At 38.3% G+C, this 16,218-nt stretch overlaps 2 protein-coding genes and 2 non-coding genes across 4 annotated transcripts; 2 read left to right on the forward strand and 2 right to left on the reverse strand.

Moving 5' to 3' along the window:
- Positions 1-105: 105 nt before the first annotated feature.
- On the reverse strand, positions 106-4,009 carry LOC112177391 (peptide methionine sulfoxide reductase). Its single transcript, XM_024315684.2, has 3 exons — positions 3,986-4,009; positions 1,176-1,574; positions 106-660 (listed from the first exon to the last, which is right to left on the reverse strand). Exons 1-3 carry the CDS (start codon positions 4,007-4,009, stop codon positions 406-408), a joined length of 678 nt encoding a protein of 225 aa, XP_024171452.1. The 3' UTR covers positions 106-405.
- On the forward strand, positions 1,663-1,744 carry TRNAS-AGA. The gene has a single exon. It is a non-coding gene; the product is annotated as a tRNA-Ser (tRNA).
- TRNAS-AGA lies at positions 2,308-2,389 on the forward strand. Its single transcript has one exon. It is a non-coding gene; the product is annotated as a tRNA-Ser (tRNA).
- Positions 4,010-5,042: 1,033 nt separating the features above from the next.
- LOC112176835 (BTB/POZ and TAZ domain-containing protein 1) lies at positions 5,043-8,386 on the reverse strand. Its single transcript, XM_024314923.2, has 6 exons — positions 8,244-8,386; positions 8,008-8,209; positions 7,775-7,908; positions 7,271-7,574; positions 6,530-6,846; positions 5,043-5,566 (listed from the first exon to the last, which is right to left on the reverse strand). The coding sequence occupies exons 2-6, from the start codon at positions 8,170-8,172 to the stop codon at positions 5,377-5,379; spliced, it is 1,110 nt and encodes a 369-aa protein (XP_024170691.1). The 5' UTR covers positions 8,173-8,209; positions 8,244-8,386; the 3' UTR covers positions 5,043-5,376.
- Between the last annotated feature and the right edge of the window lie 7,832 nt (positions 8,387-16,218).

Consider the following 16,218-nt stretch of genomic DNA (forward strand, 5'->3'; position numbering starts at 1 on the left):
GTTGGACAAGTCTATCACATCCTGTTCCTACTTACTTCCTACCAAGGATAACTGAAATATGATGAAAGAGAAGCAACTAAACCAGAAAACTCATACAAAGTAACTTGACAAGAACTTTTTGATATATAAAAACACGTTGCATCATTTGCATATATGATATGAGCACTGCATACACTAAAACAAATAACAGATTCTGGATCCCAATTATGATGACAATGTTTCATTCGTCCATATCCAGTCGAGTTTCAACCTCGTTTATTTGTAACAAGTACAATATTGCCAATATAATTCAAGTAAACAGTTTGGTCACTTTGGTGCCTTTAGCATAATTGAACTGACATAGGTTTTTTTCAAATAGTAAGTAAACCAGCAAAGAGTTTTAATCATGCACGATGCATTAGCTTCTCAACCATAGCATCGAATAGGATCATTGCAACCCTTTTGAGCAGATTGTTTGTTGCCATTACCTCCTCCTTTTTCCAGATATTGCTGATGGTATTCCTCTGCCCTGTAAAACCTCTTTGCTGGAAGAATCTCTGTCACCACCCTCTTGTCCTTAAACTCCTTTTGCTTTGCTTCCTTCGATTCCTCGGCTAGACGAGCCTGCGTTTCGTTGTAGTAGTATATTCCAGATCGATATTGAGTTCCCACATCTCCACCCTAACACATAATTCATCCCATCAATCATAATATATCAATACACAACTGTGACAAGCCTTCAGACATTACACATTTGTTCTTAATTCTAAATGTTCCAAAATAGTTTCTTCCCAAGATCACTTGCACAGTAAAAGCATCCTTTTGATTCACCAATATGATTAAGAACCCATATGCAAATATTGAAAGTGCTTCTTCAACTCCAGAGAACACCCTTTCACAACGCCAAAGATCCCACAAATTTTAAATGTCACTCTATATTTTCTACCCATGATCACTTGCACACCAAAAGCATCCTCCTTTCATCGACTAACATTATTGGGATTCATTAACATGCATAACCCATATGAAAACAGTGAAAGTGCTTCTTCTTCAACCCCACAAAATCACTTTTTCCAACTACTATTGAAAAAAAAAAAAAAAAAAAACTTTTGGTGTAATGTGAAAAAGATTGAAACTTTAAGCAACAAAATTCAAATAGGGACAACAAAAAAGAAAGAGAACCAAGTCTCTAGTACCTGGCGATTGAGGGTAGTTGGATCATGACGAGACCAAAAGACGGAAAGCAGGTCCGAATATGGGCAGACTTGCGGGTCGAACTGGACCCGAACCACCTCGGAGTGGTTAGTGGTTCCGGAGCAGACCAGCTTGTAATTCGGGTCGTGGATGTGGCCCTGGGAGTACCCAACCTCGGTCTTGACCACGCCGACGACCCGCTGAAACCTGAGCTCGGCTCCCCAGAAGCAACCCGACCCGAATTGAGCAAACTCGTGACCCGGGTTATCCGGAGTGTCCGAATCGGGGTCGAGAGCTGGGTTGGTAGTGGAAGCCATTCTGAGTTTGACTTCGGCAAGAGTGTTTCGGGCTTTATATGCAGAAATGTGATTGGTCTCGGAGATTGAATCTGCCCGCCAAAGCTAGTCAGATACAGACTGGTTGGAACGACGTGTCGTAGCATATCTGAAACGAATCTTCCTGGATTTTGCCGTCAGCATTAACAGTGAAGTGGACGTGCCGGAGTGGTTATCGGGCATGACTAGAAATCATGTGGGCTCTGCCCGCGCAGGTTCGAATCCTGCCGTCCACGTTTTTTTTAAAGCCCAATCCTCTTTTCCATTTTTGTAAGATTGGGTTTTGGGTAATGTACCGTATATATGTTAGGAAGTTTTGCTACCTTTTGTTTTCCAGATCAATTATTTAACAACAGGAGCTTTCTTTCACACATAACCAGCTGTTTTTTATGCAAACATAAGCTGATTCTAGCATTAAAGTAAATTTGTAGAAATAACATGTTGTCACGCATGTGGTTAAGTGACTTGTGTCGAAATTTAAAGTAGTTCATAATTAACAGTGACTATGTAATATAGATTTATAATTTGAATATATGCTCAAAATTGTAAAGAATGGGTAGGACACATGCACAACAAATTTTCGAACCTGCACATATTCCTAAGATTTAGGAAAGACGATGAAATTTTTTATAAAAGTTGGATGTATTCATTGAGAAGAAAAATTATTCAATACTTTGTAGGCTTTCGGGTTTGTGCATACCTCCAAGTCTTCCAACAAATGAGTAAACTGGCTACTTGAATTGAAGATGATATTAATATAAATATAAATTGAACAACAGGAGGCCAAAGGTACATCAACGTGGTCGTGCCGGAGTGGTTATCGGGCATGACTAGAAATCATGTGGGCTTTGCCCGCGCAGGTTCGAATCCTGCCGACCACGTTTTTTGGATTTTTGAATATCTTTTGCTTAAATGGGCTACACTTTGTACCAAGTACCAAACTTTAGCCTAATCCTGCTGGGCTTGGCCTAGGGCTAGGGCTAAATCATCTCGATCTCTACGTTTTTCTTGTTCTTGATGGTGAATTCATTTTTAAATTTTTTTTTTTTTATAAGAATTCAAAATGGTTTTGATTCAAAGAAAAAGGAGGTTCCTCTACGGCTCTACACCTCTTCAGTCAAAAATGTTTCAGGTCCCACGCATGGTATATCTTTCACGATAAAAAGTCTCAAGTTGCAAGGCCTAGCCTTTTGAATAATATTTGGACTAGTGGTGTTTGCACTATTGTGTTTGATACTTTTCTACTCCAAGAATCCAACCACTTTCTACTCCAGAATCCAACCACAGAGGTCCATGAGATGATTCCTTGTTGCCTAAGTGCTTATGACATAAATATTCCTTGTTGCATAAGTGCTTACATCTGTATATGATATCAAACCTTTGCATATCTGTTTCGCCCAAATTAACTTCCCCAAGTAGGATTCCAATTGACCCAGATGAATGCTTTGGAATTAATCATGGTGTATTGCAAATATGAAACACCAATAATTATAAATAGTCCTGTTAGAAATTTTGTTCCACAGTTGCCCCAATACTTTTCTTCAAAGTCTAACAAGGCAACAAATAATAATAAAGATGTCTTCAGTCTTTGACGCTGAATTATTAAATCATCAAGCATCTAAGTCATGGCTGCTGCTGCTTAGTACAGAGCATCTAGTCACTAAGTTCATTTCCATACACAACTTATGGTTTCAATTTTTGTAAACCTGACCTTGAAGGGGAATGGAGCACAGGTAATGGAAAATATAGAGTTCATTGAAGGCGACTTTGATTCTAGTTGCAGTAGTGTTTAACAACTTCATGTGTTTTGCTCTTTTCTGTTATGATTGTAGAGAACAGCAAATAGGGTACTCAACTAGGCATGAACAAGATTTAAGACACGTTATAGGGACTTGACATGCATAGTTTTTTGACAAATGTGTCTCGAAACAAAAGTCTTTGAATCCGCCTGCCGCTAGGGTCACCATTGATAACTCCTTTTCCAGCCAGAGAGCTCTGTAGACTCTCTAGTCATGATGTTACAACAACCTCGTTTCCTAGTGTTAGATGCGTAATTCTCCAGCACCTAAATTGGATGAAAAGATTATACGGCTTTAGAAATGTGGAAAAGACAGCAGCAGCAACAATGAGACCAAATAAAGAAAATATCCCAAGTAGATTACAAAGGAAATAATTCTTGGTTGGGTCAGAGTTAATGTTCTTTCACTCCTATAATTACGTAGAACACTATATATTTTGTCAGTCTGCTTAGTGCTTAACATTAGAGTCCTACTCCTACTTTGCAATTTGCTAAAATGAAAGGGAAATATCGTCGGCCTCCCAATAACTTTCAATCAATTTATGTTCTGTTGGCGAGGTGTACTTAGACCTTTTAACTTTTAATCACTATATCAAACTTAGGGGCTAATAGATGAAATCGGTGGAATATTTGAATTTTGTTTATGAGTTTCTTGTTTTAAAACGAGGAGTCAATTTACCTGTGATGGTTTGTTTTCACCCATTTATTGTTGAATTAGATTGTCGTAAAACAGTTCATTATTATTTTTGTAACATGCAATGCTTACTTTAGAGTGTTATTGTATAAAAAGGTAAATTGTTAGTGACCGAAATGAACGCGAGTAAATAATTTACATGCTTAGAGAGTGCATCCAAATGGCACATAAAATTGAGAGGAGTCTATTCTATCACAACAATTGAACTCAGTTTGACAATTCTAGAACCTCTGATTTTTTTCCTATCTATAATTGTGGAATATCTGTTTAAACTAGCTAAGGTGTGTATGCGAGTAACACATGTGGTCCCATATTGAACAACGGGTTATCTCCCATATTTAGTATTCCATTAAATGTATTTTTTAACCCCTTCATATAGCAAGGAAAAATAAAAGCTTATGAAAGAAAACAATAAAACAAAGAAGATTTCCAATCACCAACATTTGAATTCGATTGAGAAAACAGTCCTGGCTACTTGTGGTAGTTGAGGCTTCGACGTCAGAGCATAATACACGTTTTCAAGGTTTCTTCCTTATCGAGGTATAGAAAATGTTTTTATATATCCTACTGTTTTTTAGGTTCAAAAATATAATAGTCAGTTTCATAATGTACACGATAAAAATCATTCTCTAATAAAAAAAGAGAAAATTTTTATTTAGTTTCTCTATAAAAAATTAGAAACCACACAATATACCTTTATTGATAAAATATGTTAATAATTTATCGTTAAATCACTCTTCTAGAATTATCTTCACAAAAAATCAACTACATTGAAAATCATTGACTCTTCCAATATTTGGTATCAGTCCATATATATATATATATATATATATATATATATATATATATAAGATGACGATGGTAGTATCCGTAAAACTAAACGAATTCTGGTTTAACTAGTCCCTTTGAAGGATTACCTACATTAGCAGTTCGGATCATCGGACTACATGCCTCTGGTGAGGTTGATTGTGCTTTTCTCGTTTGCAGTAACCTTACTAGAGATTAGAGAAGCCATGGTTAAAGAAGACAAAGATGAGATGAGTGCTTCACCAAACTAATAGAATCTTTATTGCCAACAAATTACTAATATACATATCAAAAGATGACACCAACTGGACATACAATACTGCCCCAATCTTGGCAACAAAACAAAGTTCAACCCCATTCTCAAATTGGGGTTGATTTCCCTCCTCACCTTTACCCTCATTGATAAAAAGGGGGTGTGACATATTGGGACAACACTAACCAAAACTCCCACCTCAATATACAACAGACCAGAGAGACATATTGGCATTTGGGGTAAAATCGAAATGCTGTAACAATCCATTTTTCATCATCATCATCACTAACTTGTGGCGAGACCCTAATTAATTTAATCACAGTCTGAAGCTTCCAATTCCATGATCACCGCAGTGGCTTCTGGTTTCGCCGAGTTGATCCTCCTCTCTCTTCCTCTTAGCCAGAGCCAGAGAAGATATGGCTTTGGCTGATACAACCTTCCTCACCAGCAGTTTCCACCTTGCATCATCTCTCTTCTTCTCGTGTATCAATTTCAACTTGAACTGTCTGTCATATTCCGAAAACAAAAACCGAATAAATAAATATCAATGCTAGCTGGTAAATAGTAGATGCTCATAATTGACTTGATGTGCACTACCGTCTATTGCTGCAAAAGAAAGTGACAACTAGAAGAACCTTAACCCCACATTCCATGATATTTATGCAGGCAATGGGTTAAAGAGTCTAAGAAAAAAAATCAAAATCCGAATCTTTCTCGACGGCCAACATTCCTCTAAATTTTCACGTCTTAAGATATTTCTTCACTTGATGGAATCCTTTCACCAATAAAACAAAAGGGTTTGGAAGGGGAAGGGAAAATGCTCACGTTCATTTTCAACTTGAGGTGAACCTAATTTTTGGCTTCATAAGCCCACCTCCTGTCACCTTCCTTCCGATTAAAGTGTGATGTACGGGCTGTCACATATACATCATTCATTCATTGAATCTAATGAGATGACAGGAACACCGTATAAAGATGTCGACGAGAAAATTATGTTGATTCTAACGATTGATCTACTAATATCATAACATGCCAAGTAACCTAATACGAGAACATGCCATATATAGTATAGAGCTTGAGCAATTATGACATACCACCCTGCACTAAATATAGAGTCCATTTTTCACATGGAGAACACAGTACGTGGGTATGGGTTGGCATGAGTTGGGGTTCCACCACCACCATTCCCAGAAGATACCTCAGTCATTGAAGTAGGTCTCAATGATTTTATTCCCACTTTATGAGATTCCAAACCAGAAAATAGCCAACTACTCTAAGAAGTGAGGTTTTATAATTAGTCTAACTTCAGGTCATGCACCACATTTAAACAAATACTTAAGCAAACCAAATCAATTAATTTAATTAGCACATAAAATCACTCGACATCATACCTACTATTTCTTTTTGCTTCTTTACTCAAATATAGCAACTTGATGGTTAAATTACTGAAAAAGAAATAAAGTTAATACCTGCAAAGGGGAACTCGGCAAGAATCCGATTGGTCACACATCGACGAGTGAAGCCTAAGAAGCTGCCACATCCGCTTGCAACGCAAGCAACCTCCGTTCACTCTCCTCTTGCAAGTGGCGAAGTGCTGAAACAGGTGCTGCAGCCCTTGACATGTGCCGAACTTGCTACACGGGCCTCTCTTCTGACCCGGCTCCATGTCATACGGCCCGACACTAGTGCACCCTTCAGTACATATGTGCTCCAAGCACTCCATTGCCTCACTTAGCTGTAGATACAACCTCTGTTCCTCCCTATGCCTCCTTGTCCTCTTCTTCCTCTGTTTACGACAATAATTTTGGTCATTAGTGATCACAATTGACTATAAGATTAGTAAGGTAACTACTATACCAACAAATCAAGACAACTCTTATTGACGTTTTTAACTCGTGGCTATTGGGGAGTATTGGCAAACCAAGTCTTGGCACTACTCATGATAGTAACTTTATTTGGAAATGTCCGCTAAACAATCTAATGGGTTATATGTTTTGGTCAGCTATAACACTAGAAAATGTAATGTATGCTCATCATACCCCGGTGTATGGTAAAATATCCCACACCAACAAACTCAAATTACAAATACTAAAGTTAACACGTACTATAACACTACATCAAAAAACACCAGCAGATGCTACGATAGTGAGATTGACACATCAACAGTTGATAATAGTTACCGAACCAACAAGTAGTATAGAGTAAATTACCGATTCAGTTTCATCGATGAACTGCAAAATGTCGAGTTCGAGGTAAGGATCATGGTCTTGAACAAATTTCCAGCCTTCAGTTTCCTCCACAGCCTTGAAGTGATTGGCGACCAACTTCATGCACTTGAGGTAGAGATCCGCTGCGTCGCAGAGCCTGGCCAGTTGGAGCACGTCGACGACATTGTCAACGCTCAAACGTTGACCCAGCTCCTTGGTGCATCTCTGCTTCAGCTGGGGAACCAAGTACACGTGGGACAACGCCAGTAGGTGGATCGCGTACTTCTCCATGTGCTCTTCCGGGCACCTGCACCGGAGGGGCATTTCCGTCAATAAACATGATGCGTGCTAGCCGCTTATATAATCCTACGGGATTATGCTAAATCGTGCCACGTGTAGTTTGGTGGTGAGACGTACGGCAGTGGTAATATAATTTAAAACAGTTGAAAAGAAAAAGAAAAACGTGTTGGATTGTAGAAAGCGGGAAAGGGCGAGCCGGCGACAGACCTTGAGGAGTAGAGGAAGCGGGTGAAGGCGACGACGGCGTCGTTTGGGACGCCGAGGATGGGGATGACTCTTTCGGAGCTGCGGTGCTTACGTGGTCGATCTATTATGTTTTCCAGCACCGGCGACACGGAGGCCTGAAAATTTGGAAATTTTGAGAAACGAAATCAGGTTTTTGTTTGAGGATAAAAAATGAATTGATGTTGCGGAAATGATGAGAAGGATTGAGGACTTACCAGAATGCTAGCGTGTGCTGGAATGCGAACAGCATCGCGGGTGAGGATGTGGATATCGGGTTCAGGTAGCTCTCGAGGTCCGGATTTGGTTGGTGAGGTTGCCGGAAAGAGGCCGTAGAGGTCGTCGGAGATGTTGGTTGTTGCGGTATGATGATTGGTTTCCATTTGGAGAGAGCGAGGGAGAGATGTAGTCGCAGAGAGACGGAGATACAAAGAGAAATGGAGAAAGAGAGAGAATCGAGAGATTGAGAGAGACGGAGATACGAGGAGTCTTTTTGAGAGAACGAACGATGAAGAGGTTTGTGGTCTCCACGGAGTTTTATAGACGAACGAGGTGCTTGCCTATCACTAAAATAAATAAATAAATAAAAACGAGTGTGACTGATGTCTGTCCTCACCCTCACGCGCGCTGAAAGAGATGCGTATACACCTCACGGTCTCAGCTTGTTTTTTTTTTTTGGGAAAAAATCTTCATCTCTTCGATTTTGTTTTTTGTTATCTCCGGACCAAAATTATCATTATCATAAAATTAAGATATAAAGATTGTAAATTATACTTTTTATTTTATAATTTAAATTATTATCAGGTGATTGTTAGATTTAAAAGAAGGGTCGTTACAAGTAAGAAACACATTGCACATTTTAACACATTGCACATTGGATACGACATCGACGGTGGCTGGTTCACCGACGAAAGCTAGGTAGCTTGTGGTGGTAATATTGGATGGTAGCTCGGGCGCACGATAGGGAAGGCCTTGCGGCAGTGCGGGCTTACGGTGGGTGAGGCTAGTGGCCTGAAAGCTCTTCGAGGAGGTTGTGGGGTGTCCATAACGTTTTCAACAACTTAGGCTTCATGCTCTTATCCTGGGCTTAGTGTTTGGGCTGTAAGGGCTGCTAGGGCTTCTCTGGATTGGATTTTTGCCCACGTTTGGAGCTTTTAGGCTGGACTTTGGATGCTAGGCTACCTGTGGATTAGCAATTGGGTTGACATTGATTGGAGCTTATTATTTCCGCAGTTCTGATGAATGAAGATGGAGTGGAGGGTTTTATATCATTCTCTACTCCTTATGTTATTTGATTTTGATGTTTGGTGGCAAAGACCAATAGCTTTGAGGGTTTTTTATTCCTGCTTCAGAGTTCATAGATTTTTGTTTAGAATAATGGTGTGTGAACTTTCTAAAATGTGGGTGTACTGGGAGTATGTTCGGTTCTTGTTCTTGTTTAGAATAGAAGTCTTAGGGTATTCTGAGGAACGATTATTTTCGTCGACCTCATATGTGTGTTTTATTTTTATACTGCCTGCTGAATTTATATAATAGATTGATCTCTTTTAATAAAACAAAAAAACAAATAGTCTATCCCTGTATCAAAAATATTGGGAATCTCTTCTCGTTCTCGTAGAAGAACAATTTAACTTCGTAAAGAGGAAAGTACTGAAACCATTACCGACACCTCATCATTTTATTTGTTTACTTTTACCATGATAGTTTCACTTTATGCTGTTACTTTGTTTGACCGAGTTGTCCAACTGCGCGTGGGGAACATCCATGATTTGCAACCCTAATCACTGTACTTCCATGTTTACCCCACATAGCATGCCATCCAGGAGCAACTTGCCTTGTTTAAATTAAATTGTTATCCAAAAAGATTGTAATGGATGATCTGACGTGGAAGGGTAAGACCCGCCATTGGTCTCCAACTCCCCAGCCAACTCAGGTAAGGCCATTTTTATAATAAACGCCTCTTCAGACCGAAAGGCCGCTTAGCTTAACTCACTCTGACCTGTACAGCCCGTTCTAATCCTCACCACCTCATTTCGTCCCCATCGCTAACCATTATCCACGTCTACTCATACGTGTCAAAAGCTGCCTTCACTGCCAAAAGCTCCCCAATTATACGCCACAATAATACCAACAATACCCGTTCGTGGACCAACCACAAAGGACTAAACTTTGGAATTCTCGGTATAATACCGAAAAAGGTACATACGTATTGGGGTTGGAACCGCCTACCGCCACAAACGACACGTAAATTTTGGTGAGCCGCGGTGCCAGTAAGGCATGTGCGCATTGTCGTTGTAGGCGTATATTGGTTTGCGTTTTTATTTGAAATAAAATAAAAATATGGTTCTTTCTTTGGAATTTGGATAATTTCAGTCTTCTAGGTTAACTAAAATCAATGTTTATGTTATGGTTGGGAAATGAATAATTTTACTAATTTCATTGATTTTTTTATTCAAATGAATAATCTAAATTGATTTACTATGTGTCACATGTATATTGATGTACATGAGCTGTGGAATAGCAGATCTATTTTGCCGCGTGACTTATGATGACCGGTGTCTTTCTTAGAAGCTCCCAAAAACCGGGGGGGGGGGGGGGGGGGGTGGTTAGGGGAGTTGGGAGACAGTTATGTTCTGGCAAATGGGAATTACAAGGAGACTAGGAAGCGATCAATCAATGAAAGGCGGCTGGGTTGAAGGAGCTTTTTGCAATATTTTAGACAGACTTTTTACATCAAATTGTAGGTTAATTCATATACTACTAATACATAATGACGTTTATCTATAATAATAGTAAAATGTTTGCCTTGACTATAGGATTTATGGAACATATGGAAGGGGTGGTCAAAATGGAAAAAGATGGTAATACTAAAATTTATAAACTCGAACATGTTAGATATAAATCCATATGTACGAGTAGATTGAATATTTATTTGAAATGTAATATACTAGAGTGTGATATGTGTTGAGTGTTTTTCATATTTTGAGTTTTGTTGAGTACGTGGACTTTTTGCATGAAAATACTAATTAACTCAAGTAGCCTATTTAGTACGTATACAACGAAGGTGTATGCAAGAAAAGTAAAAGTTTCTTACCTTATAAAAGAATTTGTGGAATACATTATGAGGAAGTTCATATAGAATGATGGTCATGAGATTGAGTCACATGTCAAACTTTTATATATGTAACTCAATCTCTAAGAAGAAAAAGAATGAGAGATAGAAAAAAGGAAAATGATAAACTAACATTGTAGGCCATTGGATTCATTAAAGCCACGTGTCCTTATCTAGAGAAAAGCTTAGGAAGCTCAAGTAAAAAATGAGCTCAGGAGAGGATCCTCTCTCTTCAAACACATCTTAAAGATTCAAAGTTAAGCCATTTCTTTTAAGATGATTAGCATTAATGGTTAAGCCTAGTAGAGTCTGCCCTCCTCGACACCATTTTTCTTAAATCAAGATAATGTCAAGGAAAATATTTCAAGCATTGATCACGTGTAATTGTCGTAAATAAAATTTCTTTCTTTTAATTCCAGCAAAACTTATACTTAAATTTAGTCACATATATAAAAGTTTGTGTGCGTGAAAGCTAGAGTTCTACCTATAATTTGCCATGTGACTCAAGTAGAACAAAGCTAGAGTTCTACCTATAATTCTATTAACGCATCTTTCACGCACACAAACTTTTATATATGTGACTAAATTTAAGTATAAGTTTTGCTGGAATTAAAAGAAAGAAATTTTATTTACGACAATTGCACGTGATCAATGCTTGACATATTTTTCTTGACATTATCTTGATTTAAGAAAAATGGTGTTGAGGGCAGACTCTACTAGGCTTAACCATTAATGCTAATCATCTTAAAAGAAATGGCTTAACTTTGAATCTTTAAGATGTATTTGAAGAGAGAAGATCCTCTCCTGATCTCATTTTTTACCTGAGCTTCCTAAGTTTTTCTCTAGATAAGGACACGTGGCTTTAATGAATCCAATGGTCTACAATGTTAGTTTATCATTTTGTTTTTTTCTATCTCTCATTCTTTTTATTCTTAGAGAGAGGGATTGACATAGTCGATCTGCTTCAGTCAATCAATAGGGATATAGGATCATTCTCTCTTTTTGGGTCTAGCTCTATGATCCCCGATCTTCAAGAAGTATAATCATTTTCTGGGTTCGCGTCTGTTTGAGATCTGGTGGAGTATTGGATCAATTCAAGAGGGTTGAATTGGGTTTTATGGATTTGAAGAACTGACCTTTTAGATGAAATCACATATATTTCTTTGATTGGGTCTGCTCTCTTTTTGCTTCATCTTTATCTCTTATATTGTCTTGGGAAGCTTGCATAACTAGATGAGATAAGATATCTTCTCATTACCCCTCTCTCCTTTCTATACTGCTACATTTCCTTTAACATCGAAGAATGAGAGAATACATGCAATTGATAAGACTGAAATTAAATCTTACCATTATCAAATCAAGATTTTCATAAATTGAATTAAATTGGCAAATTAGCACAACCAATTACCATTGCGTTTTCTCTAAAACCTCATCTAAGTTCAATCTGGTCATATGTAAATGCTTATTTTCATATTGGATATCAAACCCATCTTCTTTTGTCCATCCTCTCCAGCCTTCGTACCCATCTTGAACTCAATCTTTGATATTTTTTTGTTTTGTTTTGAATTTTTGCTTAGATCCTCAAATTATTGCTGAAGTGTAGTTGGCGTGAATCAGTCTCCATAATTGTAAGAATTTTTGTATAATTAGGATTGTATAGTTAAGGAGAATATTATGTAGTTAAGGGAGAGAATATCACGGTGTAATTAGTTTCCTATTAGGAATGTGTATACTTCGTATATATACTTCATCTTTGGAGAAGATCAATACATCAGGAATTCCCAAACTTTCTCTTTGCCTTTGTTCTGTTTGACTTGGTATCAGAGCAGAGATCCTTTGGACTCTGTTTCATTTGTTTCCACTGCAAATTTATCTTTGTACTCCTTGAGAGTTTGTCCTTTGTCTTTGTCCTCTTTTCCTTTGGCCCTAAAACCCTAAAATTCCCATACCTCGCCATCAACCTCTCCTCCTTTTTTGTTTGTCAAAATTTGCTAGTTGAAGAAGGAAAAATGGAAGGAGAATTGACCCTTAATTCGTTGTTCAATGAAGAAGGAAACGAAGGCTCCTCTTCAACTTCTCGTGCTGTCGTTGTTGTTCAAAACGTGACTGATAACTCCTGTTTTGGTGTTACGCTTGATGGCACTAATTTTCAGCTATGGCAAAGGCTTATGAAGATCCATATTCAATGGATTGGCAAGTGGGGATATGTTACTGGCAGCATCACAAAGGCATTAGAAGGAACAAAAGCATAAGCATGGGATACGGCAAACACCAATGTGATGGGGATTCTTCAGAAAGCTATGACTCTAGAAGTGATGCAATTGTTTTCACATTATGATTCTCCCAAGGATATATGGGTGTCAGTTGCTGCTACTTATTATGATGGGAGTGATTTTGCCCGTATTCATGGATTGAACTACAAAGCCTTCAAGATGACTCAGAGTGGACAATTTGTTGCAACTTTCTATGCAAGCTTGAAGACCATTTGGCAAGAACTTGATCATAGACACCCTAATCCTATGACGTGTGAAGCTGATATCAAAACATACCAAGCAGAGCAAGATAAGATGCGTGTCCATATCTTTCTTGATGGTTTGGATTCACACTTGGAGGGTGCAAAGAATGAGTTGCTCCGCCTTACCACTCCACCAACCTTGGAGCAAGCCTTTGCCTACATATGAAAAGATGAATCCAACAAGGCAACCACAAAGAATCTACACACTAAAATTTCTGGTTTGACAGTTCAGGCCACACCTTCCCCACTCATGACTTTGTCTCCTCAAGGGGGATTTCCTCAATATCAGTCCAACAAACAAGGTTACCAATTGGGTCAGAACTATAATAGGGGAGCAGCTTCATTCAACAATCAAGTGATTTGCAACTATTGTAAACATCCTGGTCACTACAAGAATCAATGTCCCCAGCTTATGAGATGCAACTCCAATAACTCTGGGTGGAAAAGTGGTAATAATGGTCAGAAGGGCAAGGCTGCAATTCAATCGGTACTAGAGAAAGAACCGGAGTTCTATGGTATGGAGGGCTAGGATCTCACCAAGGATAATATTTCCTTAACTCAGGAAAAACGAGGTAAAATTAGTGTTGTTTTACATGTTTCTGGCTTTACTGGTAGTAATACATGGATAATTGATTCTGGTGCATCTGATCATATGATATATGATAAGTCTTTCTTTGTTAAGTTGTCATCCCCATCCATAGCACATGTCTATAATGCCAATGGTGAGTCTTTTTCAGTCTTAGGAATTGGGACTGTCCAGGTTACACCTTCCATTACTCTGCATAATGTTTTCTTTGTACCATCTTTGTCTCATTATCTCTTATCTGTGTCTCAGCTGTGTCTCAGTTGAATAGACAAAATAAATGTTCTGTAACCTTTTATCCTATGTATGTCATCTTTTAGGATCTCTGCACTCGGGTGATAATTGACAAGGGAGACCTAAGGGAGAGACTGTTTCACTTGGATTGCATGTACGCAGGACAGACACAAGCACTGCTAAGTCTGCAAAATCTTGTTGCCCTGACACTAAGTTCTGATCTGTTGGATGAGTTGTGGTTGTGGCATTGTTGTTTAGGCCATCCATCCTTTGGAATTATAAAGAAGTCTATGCCCTCTCTATTTTTGGGAATAAAGGAGTCTAGCTTGCATTGTGAGACTTGTGCTGTAGCTAAGAGTCATAGGTCTAGCTATCCTTCCAATTTTCATTCTAGTACAATGCCATTTGAATGGATTCATTCAGATTTATGGGGACCTTCTGCTCTGCTAAAAATAGCACACAATTTAAAACCCTTTTTGTTGTCAAGTTGTAGTAGTGAAAGTAAGGGATCGTTCTACTCCAAGGATCAAGGGTTCACCTTCAATTTATGTAACCTAGAAAACAAAGAAAACTGGAAACTATAATAAAACAAATTTAAAAACACGATTGGGGGGATTGTTGATTAATTTTACTGAACATAAAGTAAGACCAAAAGATGAAACTAAAGTAAAGTTTGTGAATATGATGATGAGCAGTTAGGAGTTCGTTATCCACCACTAAACACAATCCAAGTTCCAATTTTTCTTCCTATGTTTATTACTAAGTCTTGAGAGAGAGATTGACCAAGTTACAAAGCTAGAAGCAAGCTAAGTACCTTATATTACTTCCCTATAATGTTCTAACAAGAACAAGCGCCGTTATTAGAACCTTTTGAAAACATGCAACATAGAGATCACAAGCGGCTCCTACATTTAGCAAGTTCTAAAGCATTAAGCACATATGGAAGGATGTCAATCTAAGTGTACAAACTAGTACAACAAGCGTGTCTAGTTGCATTCCTCATCTTTGGTACACACCTAGGCGAGAGGTTTTACTACTTCGGTTAAAATCACAAAACTATTAGGTGAATTGCTATTTAACCTAGCACCAATTACATGCATATCCTATATGTTTGCAACCACATAAAACATACATATAAAAGACTCATCTAATCCAGAACCAAAGAACAATCTCATCGACAAAGTAACTAAAACATAGAAATTTATTATGAAACTTGAACCATAGTTTAGGGCTTCAAACTAGCCCCTAACACAAAAGTATTTAGCTACTCATTGTTCTAAGGTAAACACACAGTAACATATTGAAAATAAAAGAGCAAAGTCGCAGAAAAAGAGAGTGAAGAGGCACGGTGGATGTTGCTTGAAGATGGATGGTCACGGTGGTGGAAGATGGCGACTTTGGTGGCTTTTTTTCCTTATGCTTGTATGGGGCTTCGAAAATCAGAGAGCTAGGGTTCTTTTGAGGCGTGAAATCTGTATGGTATCGTCTCTTTTTGACGCCAAGAAGCCTCCTCTTTTATTGTTTACAAACTCCTAACTTTTCTCCTCAAAACCGGGTTGAGTTCTCCTTATTCTTCTCCAATTCCACTTGCTTGGCTGCCCCACAATCTTCTGAACCTTCCTTAAGTCTTTCTAATAGTCTCTTGATAAGTATAATGCAGCAAAAATCCAATAAAATTCGTCCCAAAATCTGCCAAGAATATCTTCAGAAAATATAGCCTTTAATTCACTTTCCTTTCTCAACTAGGACTGATTTCCCTCTCCAAGTTTGACAAGGGTTCCCAGCAGATTCGAAGGTAATATTCTGCCACATAATACTTCTGATGTCACCCTTCAAAACCGTGCAAAAACCTTCTAGAAAGCTTCTTGAAACGTGGCCCAACAACGGTCTTGAAAATGCTTCGCATAAAGACTTGTCAGAAATTCCAGATTTTCCTTATCCTCTGATCATCTTTGCAGCATCGTAACTTCTTCATTACACCACCT

Source organism: Rosa chinensis, chromosome 7 (genome assembly GCF_002994745.2).
Source record: "Rosa chinensis cultivar Old Blush chromosome 7, RchiOBHm-V2, whole genome shotgun sequence".
In the NCBI taxonomy this organism is placed as follows: domain Eukaryota; kingdom Viridiplantae; phylum Streptophyta; class Magnoliopsida; order Rosales; family Rosaceae; genus Rosa; species Rosa chinensis.